General features: G+C 42.5%; 1 protein-coding gene across 3 annotated transcripts in view; it reads left to right on the forward strand.

The window, feature by feature from the left end:
- RAD54L2 (RAD54 like 2) overlaps window positions 1-13,936 on the forward strand; it is a 111,660-nt gene that overhangs the window by 68,235 nt on the left and 29,489 nt on the right. For all 3 annotated transcript variants that reach the window (XM_053598795.1, XM_053598796.1, XM_053598797.1), the window contains 6 exons: window positions 5,722-5,923; window positions 9,000-9,139; window positions 10,145-10,261; window positions 10,567-10,793; window positions 12,406-12,588; window positions 12,726-12,859. In XM_053598795.1, coding sequence (XP_053454770.1) covers window positions 5,722-5,923; window positions 9,000-9,139; window positions 10,145-10,261; window positions 10,567-10,793; window positions 12,406-12,588; window positions 12,726-12,859 — 1,003 coding nt within the window. The remainder of the gene's footprint in view (window positions 1-5,721; window positions 5,924-8,999; window positions 9,140-10,144; window positions 10,262-10,566; window positions 10,794-12,405; window positions 12,589-12,725; window positions 12,860-13,936) is intronic.

A 13,936-nucleotide genomic window follows, 5' to 3' on the forward strand; every position in this document is an offset into this window, starting at 1 on the left:
AATTGCTGCTTGGCCTCATTCAACCCTCTGCCAGACAGGCGTTCACAGCCAAGACTCATAAGTTGGAACGTGTGTGTTTGATAGTGAATCTGTTCTGTGATACTGAAAATCAGCAGGTTCTATTTTTTCTATTCCCAGGAACAGTCCAGTCTGTGAGAGAGAAGCCAGAACAAGGAAATACAAAAGTTGGCCAAAAAAACCCCAAAAGACAAAAAATGTCCCTATTGCCCAACAGATCAGTTTCAAGTCCCTTGGCCTGACATTCAAGACTTGCCCTCTATATTCCAATTCTGTCCCATCTGCCTACTCTCTAACCTTGCCTACAACTATTCCTCTGAGTGGTTGCTGAATAAATTTGCTTGTGAAATAGAAACAAAACAAAACAAAAAAGACCAGAAGAGCACCAAAGGTCATTATCAGAACTAGGCCAGAGGCCTAGCAAAACACTAAGTTGAAGTGTGCCATTTCAGCTCCCAAGTATAGTTACATAGGCCAAGCTGCAGTGTTGGTGGAAGTGGTCATTTAGCGATGGATATCCCCTTTTGGAGAGTCTGCTGTTCAATCAGGTGTTTTGTTTGGGAGGAGGAATTTGGTGGTCTCTCCTTTTAGGAGGGAACAATTTAGGGCTATATGGAGAAAGGTGACAGCAGTGTTCTATGAAAATGCTGTGAAGGTTTAGCTCTTTTGAGGGGTGGGAGAGTGTGTATGTGTGCGTATGTGTGTTGGGGGAGGACAGCTACAGATTTAGAGTAGCTTTAACTCTGAAGCTTCTGTCTTAGATTTTGCTTCTTCAGCGGGTAGAATGTGTCTACATTCTCGATGCTTCTTACTACCTTGTGCTCTACTTTCATAGTAAAAGAGGCAGCTGTTTTATACGTAGTGTTTACAATATGCTAGGCATTGTTTTAGTTCTTTATTTAGGCTGCCTCATATCATCATTATAACCCTTTGTGGTAGTACAGTTTTCCCCCCCTTTTTTTTTTCTGTAGAGGCAGAGTCTCACTTTATGGCCCTCAGTAGAGTGCCATGGCATCACACAGCTCACTGAAACTCTCAACTCCTGGGCTTAAGTGATTCTCCTGCCTCAGCCTCCAGAGTAGCTGGGACTATAGGTGCCTGCCACAACGCCCGGCTATTTTTTGGTTGCAGTTCAGCCGGGGCCGGGTTTGAACCTGCCACCCTTGGTATATGGGGCCGGCGCCTTACCGACTGAGCCACAGGCGCCACCCCAGTTTTTCCCTTTTTTATAACCGGTAAACAGAAAGATATAATAAGGGGCATAGCTGGAGTTCATACCCTAGCAGTCTGGCTCCACTGTCTACATTGGCACCCTTATACCCTGTCATCTCTTAGGAAATGTTAGTTTCCAACTCCATGCTGTTCTTGAATCTGGCATCAATAGGAAAGGGACCATACTCTACACCCTTTTATCTCTTAGGAAACATTAGTTTCCAATTCCATGCTGTTCTAGAATGTGGTATCCATATAAAAGAGACCATAATGAACCTCAAATGGTAATATGGCAAGGAGAAGGCTATACTGAGCTACAGAATGTGAGCAGTAAGAGAATGTCTACAATACATCTGATTCTCTGTCTGACTCAGCCACTGAGTGGTGAGATAGCTAGTGTTATTTATTGGTGGCTCAGTGCATGGTATGATGACCCATGGTACATCTTTCAGCTTATGGACATATGAGCTTACTCGTTCACTCATCAAGATTCAGTGATAGGCTCAGTGCCTGTAGCACAGTGGTTAAGGTGCCAGCCACATACACTGAGGGTGGCAGGTTTGAATCTGGCCTGGGCCAGCTAAACAGTAATGATAGCTGCAACAAAAAATAGCTGAGCATTGTGCTGGGCACCTGTAGTTCCAGCTACTTGGGAAGCTGAGGCAAGAGAATGACTTGAGCCCAAGAGTTTGAGGTTACTGTGACCTGTGACTCCACGGCACTCTACCGAGGGCAACAAAGTGACAATCTGTCTCAAAAAATAAAAAATAAAAAAGATGTAAAGATAACCTTAACCTGGCTTTTCTAAAGCCTCTACAGTTGAATGTTTCTTATTCTTTGGATACTTGAGTCCATAGTGATATTAAAAAATTATTGAATAAATAAATAGGGCCAGATGCAGTGACTCACATCTAATCCTAGTACTCTGGCAGACTAGGGCTGGAGGATCCCTTGAGCTCAGGAGTTTTGAGACCAGCCTGAGCAAGAGTGAGATGCTGTCTCTACTAAAAATAGAAACACTAGCCAGGCATTGTGGTGGGTCCCAGCTCCTCCGGAGGCTGCAGCAGGACTGAGGCAGTGAGATTCTGTCTTAGAGAGGTAGATAGATGGAGAGATAGATAGATAGATGAATGAATGGGATAACTATCTCTTACAGAAAAATGTCAAATAATGGATGTGAAAGGAAAGAGGAAAATTAAAAATTACCATTAAAATGCCAGGTAGGACCCACTGATGAATACCTAAAATTAGTGGATAAAACTTTTAAGAAAGGATATTTCTCCCAGAGAAATAGGTGGCAGGCAGGAAGGAAGGAAGATATTGGTATAGCCTCAAAGTTTCTCTCCTCAAATATTTGTTTTTTTGTAGTTTTAGCATATGTCTAGAAATTCTGTGATCTTCTTCCTTCCAAGAAATGGGGCTTAATTCTCTTCCCCATGAATGTGGGATGATGGGCTTAGTGATTTTTTTTTTTTTATTAAATCATAGCTGTATATATTAATGCGATAATGGGGCACCATACACTGGTTTTATAGAACGTTTGACACATTTTCATCACACTGGGGCTTAGTGATTTACTTCTAATGAATAAAATACAGAAAGGGAAAAGTAGTAATTTTACAGTGGAGAAACTTAGCATCTACCACTTTAGCCAAGTGATCTGCCAGGTAAGATGTGATGTGAAAGGGACAGTTCTCTTTTACGATATTCTCCCCCTAAAAAACCATAATCCCAATCTAATTATGAGAAAATTTAGCACAAACCCAAATTGCGGGGTAGTCTGTGAAACATTTGACCAGGGTCAGGTGTTTTTTGATTTTTGAAAAAAGTGTCATGGTCACTAGAGATAAGAATAGACTGAGGAACTGCCATAGTTTAGGGAAGACTAAGGAGATACAGCAGTTAAATGTAACATGTTATCCTAGATGGGGTCTTATAGTAGAAAATAAATATTAGTAGAAAACTGATGAAATCCAAATAAAATCTATAGTTAAAAGCAAACCAAAAAATCACCACAAAACCCCTAATCCTGAGTCCTTCCTGCCTGAGAGCCAAATGGCATTGCTAGAATACCTCATTTTCAGCATGTATGTTCCAGTTTTGAATTCCTCTTACCTTTGGCAAAGACCTTTTGGGTTTGTAGTGCCAGTGTCTAGGAGATGCTGATGGATTTGGGGAGAAGCTTATAGGCTGTATGAGCTTACATATCCTTACGTGGCCTGGTCAGCCAGTGAACAGAATGCTACTGAGCAGGCTGAGGAGAGGGGTATGCATGTGGATCCTCTCACTGAAACCCCAGTCCTTGCTTGTGTTTGCCACAAATGACATTCTGTCTGCTAGGAGTCCTTCCCCCCCATCTCTAGGGTATAACATTTATTTATTTATTTTTTTTTGTAGAGACAGAGTCTCACTTTATGGCCCTCGGTAGAGTACCATGGCATCACACAGCTCACAGCAACCTCCAACTCCTGGGCTTAAGTGATTCTCTTGCCTCAGCCTCCCGAGTAGCTGGGACTACAGGCGCCCGCCACAATGCCCAGCTATTTTTTTTTTTTTGGTTGCAGTTCAGCCGGGTCCGGGTTTGAACCCGCCACCCTCGGTATATGGGGCCGGCGCCTTACCGACTGAGCCACAGGCGCCGCCCAAGGTATAACCTTTAAATATTATGCTTATCTTTAATACCTCACTTGCATTTTACCTCCCATATAATTCTTATGTGATCCTCACATATAATAGTGTCCTTCATATTCTTTTGACCCTAACACAATTTTTTTTTTTTTTTTTTTTTTTTTTGAGACAGAGTTTCACTTTGATGCCCTTGGTAGAGTGCCACAGCATCACAGCTCACAGCAACCTCAAACTCCTGGGCTTAAGTGATTCTCTTTGTCTCAGCCTCCCACGTAGCTGGGACTATAGGTGTCTGCCACAACGCCCGGCCCTTTTTTTTGTTGTAGTTGTCATTGTTTAGCAGGCCCGGGCTGGGTTCAAACCCACCAGTCCCAGTGTATGCAGCCAGCGCCCTGACCATTTGGCTATGGGCACCGAGCCAACTAACACAATTATTCTTGGTTTAGTTAATTACTTCTGGCTGAAAAAAATGTCTTAAACCTTTAAGTTCTTTAGGTCTGGTAACTTGCCCCTCCTATGATGTTTATCACATCTTGCCATGTTGTGTCTATGTTTGTATACATGCCCTATTTCCCTAACTAGAACATGAACTTGTTGAAGGGAAGGAGTCTTACAAATATCCCTTGAAGCATCTAGGGCAGTGCTTGCCATGTGAGGTTTCATCAAATGGTTGGTAAGTTGAAGGAGTGTACACTTTTTTTCTTTAAGGCTAGTCAAATGTATTAGTGAGAAGGGGATGAAGACTAGAACAAGGAGAGATGAATCTGTAACTGACTGTGAATGATCAATTGAAATAACTCACTACCTTTGGACAGCCATGTGAATGCTTTAAGACATTGAACAGAGGAGTATTCTCCCTGTTGGTGAACGAGAGGTAAAGGGACTTGCTTAGAGTCACACATCTGAATATAAGCTGTATTTGGAAGTGAGGTGCTCAAACTCTGCCCCTTGTTAAGCATTCTAAGGGCATGAAGTCTTCCTCACTCTGCTTATAGTGCTAAACTGTAGTAAGAGTGATGGCTGTCATTTGCACTGAGCCTTTTTTGGGCCAGGTTTGGTTCTAGGCATACACACTATTTAGTCCTCACAGTAGCTCTGATGCAGCCAGGTGAGGTGACTCACCCCTGTAATCCTAGCACTTTGGGAGGACAAAGTAGGTGGATCACCTGAGCTCAGGAGTTCAAGACCAGCCTGAGCAAGAGCAAGACCCCCATCTCTAGCAAAAATAGCCAGGTGTTGTGTTGGGTGCCTGTAGTCCCAGCTACTCAGAAGGCTAAGGCAAGAGGATCGCTTGAGCCCAAGAGTTTGAGATTGTATGAGCTGTGACACCACAGCACTCTATCAAGGGTGACAAAGTGAAACTCTGTCTCAAAAAAAAAAAAAGAAAAAGCAATAGCTCCAAAGTGTGAGCATTACCACCTCATTATATAGATATGTCTACTGAAGTTCAGAGAGGTATAAGTAATATGCCTTAGATTACCAGCTAATAAGTTGCTGAGGGGCGGCACTTTGTGGCTCAGTGAGTAGGGCACAAGCCCCATATACCAAGGGTGGTGGGTTCAAACCTGGCCCTAGCCAAACTGCAACAAAAAATAGCTGGGCGTTGTGGGGGGTGCCTGTAGTCCCAGCTACTCAGGAGGCTGAGGTAAGAGAATCACCTAAGCCCAAGAGCTGGAGGTTGCTATGAGCTGTAACACTACGACACTCTACCAAGGGCGACAAAGTGAGACTGTCTCTTAAAAAAAAAAAAAAAAAAAATTATAATAATGAGTTGCTGAACTGAGATTTGAATGCGTATGTGTCTGGCATCAACACCCATTTCCCCCTGCCCGGAAGTCATTCTCTTTCCCCTTGTTTTTTCAGACCCATCCCTGGAAAGCATGTGTGGCACTGAAAATGTCCAGCTGGGGGAAGATGGGCAGCAGCCACCACGGTGCACTTCAACTACCTCATCTCAGTCTGAGCCTTCAGAGCAGCTTAGGTGCCACGAAGGCAAGAGCCTAGCCTCTGAGGACCCCAAAAAGAAGAGAGCTCAGAAGCCCTCTCACATGAGGAGAAACATACGGTGAGCTATGCCCTGGATAAGAGGAGAGGGGAGGGAATACAGGTGGTCCCTGAGTTAGAAACATTTGACTAATGTACAACTCACACTTACAAACAGAGGCTATTATAGGTAAATGTACCTGTTCTAACTTATATACAAATTCAACTTAAGAACAAACCTGCAGAACATGTCTTGTTCATAACCCAGGGGCTGCCTATAGAAGTATTATCCTCATCTTAAGGCTATCATAGCAGAAGGACTAGTTTGGGCAGGAGAATCCTCTCTCCAAAAGGAGAAAAGTGCCAGCTGTGTGCCCCTATTAATAATGAAGCTATAGCTCAGGACTACTGAGTCTGCAGCAGAAGGGCCTTGACTACCTGTGGGGAAAATCCAACACTCTGGAGGTCCTGGGTAGCAGCCCAAGAATGTTAGACTGCTCTTAGTTGGACTTTGTTTTCTCCTTTGTTTTTGCTTATGTCTCAAAACAAGACAATGTCTTCAAAAGTTGAGTTCTTATCTTCTTAGAATTTAACTTCAGATGGTGGGGGATTGTCTGGTTCAAAATAGGCTTCATCCTTGAGCCAAAAAAGATGAGCAAATGTGAACTTCCTTAACTAGTTAAATCTCTAACAGTCATTTGTTTTTATCAAATGACGATGTGTACCACTGAAAGGAGTTAAATGATATCTTTTCTCTTCCTGTTTCCACTGTTTTTTTTTTTTTTGGAGAAAGTCTCACTGTGTTGCCTTAGAGTATCATGGCGTCACAGGAACTTCAAACTCTTGGGCTGAAGCAATTTTCTTGCTTCAGCCTCCTGAGTAGCTGAGACTACAGGTGCCCACCACAATGCCCGCTATTTTTTTATTGCACTTGTTGTTGTTTAGCAGGCCTGGGTGGGATTCGAACCCACCAGCCCTGATGTGTGTGGCTGGCACCCTAACCACTGAGTTATGGGCGCCGAGCCTTTTTTTTTGAGACAAGAGTCTCAAGCTGTTGCCTTGGGTAGAGTCCTGTGGCATCATAGCTCACAGCAACCTCAAACTTTTGGGGTTCATGCCTCTGTTTTTCTATTTTTAGTAGAGACAAGGTCTTACTTTTGCTCAGGCTGATCTTGAACTCATGAGCTCAAGTGATTCTCTCGCTTTGACCTCCCAGAGTGCCAGCTAGGATCACAGGTGTGAGCCACTGTGCCCAGCCACACTTTTTTTTTTTTTTAACATGGCAGATTGAAAGTAGTGCTCTAAATTTGGAAATAAGGATGTAGAATCCCTGTACTCCTAGTTTCTTTTCCTTGTGACAAATCAGTTTTTGATACTACTTTGTAAATATTATTCTGTTTTACTTAATATCTGTTATGTGTAGAACTGAATTGGTAGGGATGTCTTTTAGGGAGTTAAATAATATGAAAAGTATGTTAGCCCAGAACAATCTTAGCTTGATACCCCTTCTTTCTCCCTATCCTCCCTTTCTCTCCCCCCTCCCCTCTTCTTCTCTTGTCTTTTCTCCTCTTTTCTTGAGACAGAGTTTCACTCTGTTGCCTTGGGTAGAGTGCTATGGCATCATAGCTCACAGCGACCTCAAATTCCTAAGCTTAAGCAACCCATCTGCCTTGGCTTCCCAGCGTGCTAGGATTACAGGCGTGAGCCACCATGCTCGACCTCCTTTTTTTCTTTAAAAAAACAAAAACAACGAACATCATACCTTGTTCAACATCAGAGAAGCCATGTAGGGAAAAAAATTCTGTCACAGTGACCCATGCATACGTGGCAAATTTAGTGCCCATGAATCATTGAACTGAAACCACCCGACAGCCCTTACTGGTTATAGAATTTGTGGGCGTGGGGCTTTATTACCACTCTACATCATTAGGTGTTAGAAAATACTATCTGGCTGAGAAGAATTGTCTTCTGTTTTCTAGAAAGTGATTGGGAAAAAGTTCTTTAATAGGAGGTCATGAGAGTATTGTCTGGAAGAGGTAAGACCTGAGATGGTTTGTTCTTACTGGACTTAAATGACCTTCCAGAATGGCTAATATCCCTCAACCAACACTTTATGATGTCTCCTGGTTAGGTAGCTCTGATTTGGGGAGCTGCTGCCCTGACCATTCATTCATTTTGCCCATAATGAGTCCTTCATAATCCTTGGTGAGATTCTTGAGGTTTTTTTATCCCATCCCCTTTGTGCCTTGCATATAGGTGCTAAGAAACATTTATTAGATACCAGTAAAATGACCTTCACAGCTCTGAAAATCTAATACTTTCTAGATTTCTAACTTTTGCCATTTGCATTCATGTCTAATTCTCTGGGTTCTTAATTGTGTCAATCTAGTGTATTTGTTGCCAACTATATACTGTTGTCAGAGTTGGAGTGGGGGAATCCTTACTTCTTCACCAGGATAGTATGTATAGTAAGAATGCCTTAAACAGCTTCTTTGTCATTAAGACATATGAGACTGTTCATCCATAGAACTCAATTTTTTCATCAATGTTAATTATGTTAATTTGCATTAATTTTGCTATTCTTTAGGGAGAAATCTTTCACATTCAGGAAATAAAAATCAGTTTCTCAAATAAAAAAAAAAACAAGAACAAAAAACAACTACTTGTTAGCTTGCAAGTAGGTTAAAAAAAGAAAATAACAACAAACACTACATAGGCGTAATGGGGCTGATGTAGCCTCTCCTTTTCTCACCTCAGTTCTCTGAGATTACTAATAGTAATTTCCCTCTGTAGCTTACTATTACATTGCCCAAATCTTTTTTTTTTTTTTTTTTTTTGTAGAGACAGAGTCTTACTTTATGGCCCTCGGTAGAGTGCCATGGCCTCACACAGCTCACAGCAACCTCCAACTCCTGGGCTTAAGTGATTCTCCTGCCTCAGCCTCCCAAGTAGCTGGGACTACAGGTGCCCGCCACAATGCCTGGCTATTTTTTGGTTGCAGTTTGGCTGGGGCCAGGTTTTAACCCGCCACCCTCGGCATATGGGGCCGGCGACTGAGCCCCAGGCGCCGCCTGCCCAAATCTTTTTTTATTTTTTCTTTTCTTACATTGCCCAAATCTTAAATGAACCCAAATGCTCTCTCTTGTTTTAATGTTTAGGAAGCTACTACGTGAGGATCAATTGGAGCCAGTTACCAAAGCAGCACAGCAGGAAGAGTTGGAAAGAAGGAAGCGTCTGGAGCAGCAGAGGAAAGATTATGCAGCCCCCATTCCCACCGTTCCCCTGGAGTTCCTCCCAGGTAAGCAGTAGAGGTGTTAGGGAGGCCCTAGGCATGCACAGTGGTCAAAGACAGATATGGAATAAAACTCTGCCCTCTCGGGAATCTATTAAAGTCATTCAGCTTCTTGAGAGTACATAAGCAGAGGAAACTCATTTAAAAAGTTAAAATGGATTTGGACTTCTTCTCTTTTTTTTTGAGACAGAGTCTTACTGTGTTGCCCTTGGTAGAGTCCTGTGGTGTAACAGTTCACAGCAACTCAAACTCTTGGGCTTAAGCGATTCTCTTGCCTCAGCCTCCCAAGTAGCTGAGACTACAGGTGCCTGCCACAACGCCTGGCTATTTTTTGTTATAGTTGTCATTGTTGGTTAGCTGTCCTGGGCTGGGTTCAGGGCCTGGTTTGGGGTGGTTTCGAACCTGCCAACTTTGGTGTATATGACTTGTGCTGTAACCACTGTGCTACAGGTGGTGAGTGGGATTTGGACTTTTTCTCATGACTTTGGATCTAACACTTCAAGGGGAATTAAGATCTTTTTGAGTAATCAAGTGGATAGCAAGAAGTAAAAACCAGTAGAGAAAGTGAATTTGTCAAGAGGGCTAAGGTTTTTCTTTTTTTTTTTGAGCAAAGATTCATTTTGTTGCCCTCGGTAGAGTGCTGTGGCGTCACAGCTCACAGCAACCTCCAACTCTGGGCTTAAGCGATTCTCTTGCCTCACCCTCCCAAGTAGCTGGGATTACAGGTGCCCACCACAGTGCCTGGCTGTTTTTTTAGAGACAAGGTCTTGCTCTAGCTCAGGCTGGTCTTGAACTCCAGAGTTCAGACATTCCACCCACTTTGGCCTCCCAGAGTGCTAGGATTATAGGTGTGACCCACCACAACCTAAGGTTTTTGAGATATGTTCTGCTTCTCTTTTCAGTGGATACTCCCCATGAGAGCAATAAAGGAAAAGGGATGATGAATCATTTAGGAAAATAGGTTAGAGCTAAATGTAGTCTTGACATTCCCTTCCATCTTTCTTTTCCTAGAGGAAATTGTCTTAAGAGCAAGTGATGGTCCCCAGGTGCCTTCTCGGGGCTTGACCCAGGAAGTCATTTGTTTGGATAGCAGCAGTGGCAGTGAGGATGAAAAAAGCAGTCGAGATGGTAAGATTGAGCTAGAGGTACTTTCCTTTTTTCTTCTGACCCAGTATTCATCCTGAGATTGGCACTGTACCCTTGAAAAGACTTTAGTTCTTCTTCCTTCAGTCTGGGGCCTGGCTTTGATAAATTTCCCTGAGTCTGTCTTTTCTGTTTTACTTTGTCTTAACTTAAAGCTGGAAGAGAGAAATAATAACAATCAAAATTTTTGTAAGTGAGGACAAGTTCTAACTTTAAATTTCTATGGTTTTCTGCAATAAATTATTTCTGCTCCCTGGGTTTTGCTTTTGTTTTTGTTTTTACTGTATCAGAGGTGATTGAACTGAGCTCTGGAGAGGAAGACACTCTGCACATTGTGGACAGCAGTGAATCTGTCAGCGAGGAGGATGAGGAAGAAGAGAAGGGTGGCACCCATGTAAATGATGTCTTAAACCAGCGTGACACTCTTGGGCGGGTTCTTGTCAACCTGAACCACCCTCCAGAGGAGGAGAACGTCTTCCTGGCCCCACAGTTGGCACGGGTTGTGAAACCTCATCAGGTACAGCAAATCTGGTGTCTTCTCTCATTTTCTGTTTCCTTGTTGTGGACATTGCCTGCTTTTGGTATTAGCATCACAGCCTGTGAAGTACTTGTTTGCTACCAAGATCATCTTGGAAAGGCCTGATCCATCCTTCTAGCAGTTGATTCTTCAGGATTCCTAATGAATAAGAAAAGACGGGGATAGGGAAGAGAGAGGTCTCAGATTTGCCTTACCTTGTGGGAAGCACTGGATCTCTTGGCCTAATAATTTTGAGCCTTTTCCTGTAGGATCAGTAAGATTGATTGAAATGCTTTCTGGAGAGCAGTGCTTTGATTACGAAGGTGTTGTTATTTGTTAGTGGTACCAGAAGAGATGGGAAAGTCAGAAATCAAGAGGGACTTTGAAATAGGAGGGTGCAGAGTAGTTTGTGTTGATCCAGGGTACCTGGAATCAGGAACAGTTAGCGAAGGTTGCATGAAGATGGAGGCTGACTCAGTTTATCGATTACTTTTTTTTAAATTGATATATCATATTTGAACATATTTTGGGGATACATGTAATATTTTGATACCTGTATACAGTGTATAATCAAATCAGGATAATTGGGATACACATCACCTCAAACATTTGTCTTTGTGTTGGGAATGTTACAATTCTTCTAGTTATTTTGAATATAAAATGATAAATTGTTAACTATAATTTCCCTACTGTACTATCTGACTGCTAGAACTTATTCCTCCTCTATAAATGTATTAACCATCTTCTCTTCATTCCTTGTTCCTTCCCAGCCTCTGCTAACCACCATTCTACTCTCTATCTCCATGAAATCTTTTTAGTTCTTCCTTATGAAAGAGAACTTGTGATACATGTCTTTGCATGCCTGGCTTATTTCATTTAATATAATGACCTCCAGTTCCATCCATGTTGTTGCAAGTCACAGGATTTCCTTTATTTATTTATTTATTATTAAATCATAACTGTGTACATTAATGCAATCATGAGACACCATACACTGGTTTTATATACCATTTGACATATTTTCTTTTTTTTTTTTTTCCCATTTGACATATTTTCATCACACTGGTTAACATAGCCTTCCTGGCATTTTCTTAGTTATTGTGTTAAGACATTTGTATTCTACATTTAGTAAGTTTCACAGGATTTCCTTTTTATGGCTAAATAGTATTCCATTGTGTACACCTGCCACATTTTCATTTTCCATTCATCCATTGATGGATGCTTAGGTTGATTTCATACCTTGACTGTTGCAAATACTTCAGCTTAAGAGGTCTTAATAACAATAACTACTCCTTATGGAATGGGCTATCTTAGGGGGGTAAGCTTCCCAAGGCAAGGGAAACCAGGCTGAATGAAAAATCCTGTCTGAAATTTAGTACTACACATTCTTGCTTCAGATGGGACAATTGTACTAAACCAGATGAATGCTTTTCTGTTTTCTCCAAGAAGACTAGACCGGCCAGTAGACTACTCAGGGTACAAGGAAACTTCAATGGCTGTTCACAATAGCTGTTATAATGCCTGCTCATTTGCGAAATTCTAATTCCAAAGTAAGTAAAGCCCTGGTTCTTGCCAGCCCCTCTGATGTTTGCCTTTGTTTGTTCCTTATAAGATTGGTGGAATCCGCTTCTTGTATGATAACCTAGTGGAGTCCCTGGAGAGGTTTAAGACCAGTAGTGGCTTTGGCTGTATACTGGCTCACAGCATGGGTCTGGGGAAAACTTTGCAAGTGATCTCCTTCATCGATGTCCTCTTCCGCCACACGCCAGCCAAAACAGTCCTTGCCATTGTGCCGGTAAGAGTTTTTGGAAAGGCTCCACTTAGTAACCCCTCTGAAAGGCTCTGGGCTAATCCTAGGCACTAAAAACCTTGATAAGCTCAGCTCAAAGCTTTTTCCTTAAAATTCTCTTTTTGGACTTGGTTTTCTGATAGGTTAATACTCTTCAGAATTGGCTGGCAGAGTTCAACATGTGGCTTCCAGCTCCTGAAGCCCTTCCAGCTGACAACAAGCCTGAAGAAGTCCAGCCTCGGTTCTTTAAAGTTCATATCTTGAACGATGAACACAAGTAGGTGGTCTGCTCTTTCTTCTCTGCCTCTTTCTTTTTAGACTTCTGCCCAGGATCCAGATTTCAAGGCTGTCTGAGTATATCGCCTGTCTTTGCAGATTCCTTTTGGTTTCTTTCTTTCTTTTGCATGGTGCATGTGGCATCATGGCTCACAGCAACCTCCAGCTCTTGGGCTTAGGCGATTCTCTTGCCTCAGCCTCCTGAGTAGCTGGGATTATAGGTGCCCGCCACAACGCCTGGCTATTTTTTGTTGCAGTTTGTCTGGGCCGAGTTTGAACCCACCACCCTCCATATATAGGACCGGCACCCTATTCACTGAGCCACGGTGCCTCCCCCTTTTGGTTTCTTTATATTGTTGTCTCTCTGTTCTTGCTACTTATTTTTTTCTCTACCTAAGTTTTCAGAAAAGCAAAAGTGGCTCGGCGCCCATAGTTCAGTGAGTAGGGTGCTGGCCACGTACACCAAAGCTGGGTTCAAGCCCAGCCCAGGCCCACTGAACAACAATGACAACTGCAACCAAAAAATAGCCGGGCGTTGTGGCAGGCACCTGTAGTCCCAGCTACTTGGGAGACTGAGGCAAGAGAATCACTTAAGCCCAAGAGTTTAAGGTTGCTATGAGCTGAGATGCCACGGCACTCTACTGAGGGCGACATAGTGAGACTCTGTCTCAAAAAAAAAAAAAAAGAAAAGAAAAGCAAAAGTGAAGTAGCTAGGGAAATTTCTAGTATTCAGCTTTATGGTTTTTTTATCTTATGTCTTGAAAAATCTGCATACATAGTCACATTTTCTCATACATGTAGTAAGAAAATTCAACATGAATGGAACTTTCCATCTTCTGACTTTTTACTTAATACATTTCACTTTTCTTCTTTTAAGTGCTGATAAATGGTGACTTTTTAGACTGGGTCTACTCTACCAGCAGTGACATCATCATAACTCACAGCAGCCTCAAACATCTGGGTTTAAGCGATTCCCTTGCATCAGCCTCCTGAGTATCTTGAACTAGGGATACGCCTCACCACATTCAGCTATTTTTTCTATTTTTTGTAGAGATGAGGTCTCGGCTGTTGCTCAGGC

The sequence above is a fragment of the Nycticebus coucang genome, chromosome 8 (genome assembly GCF_027406575.1).
Source record: "Nycticebus coucang isolate mNycCou1 chromosome 8, mNycCou1.pri, whole genome shotgun sequence".
NCBI classification, from domain to species: domain Eukaryota; kingdom Metazoa; phylum Chordata; class Mammalia; order Primates; family Lorisidae; genus Nycticebus; species Nycticebus coucang.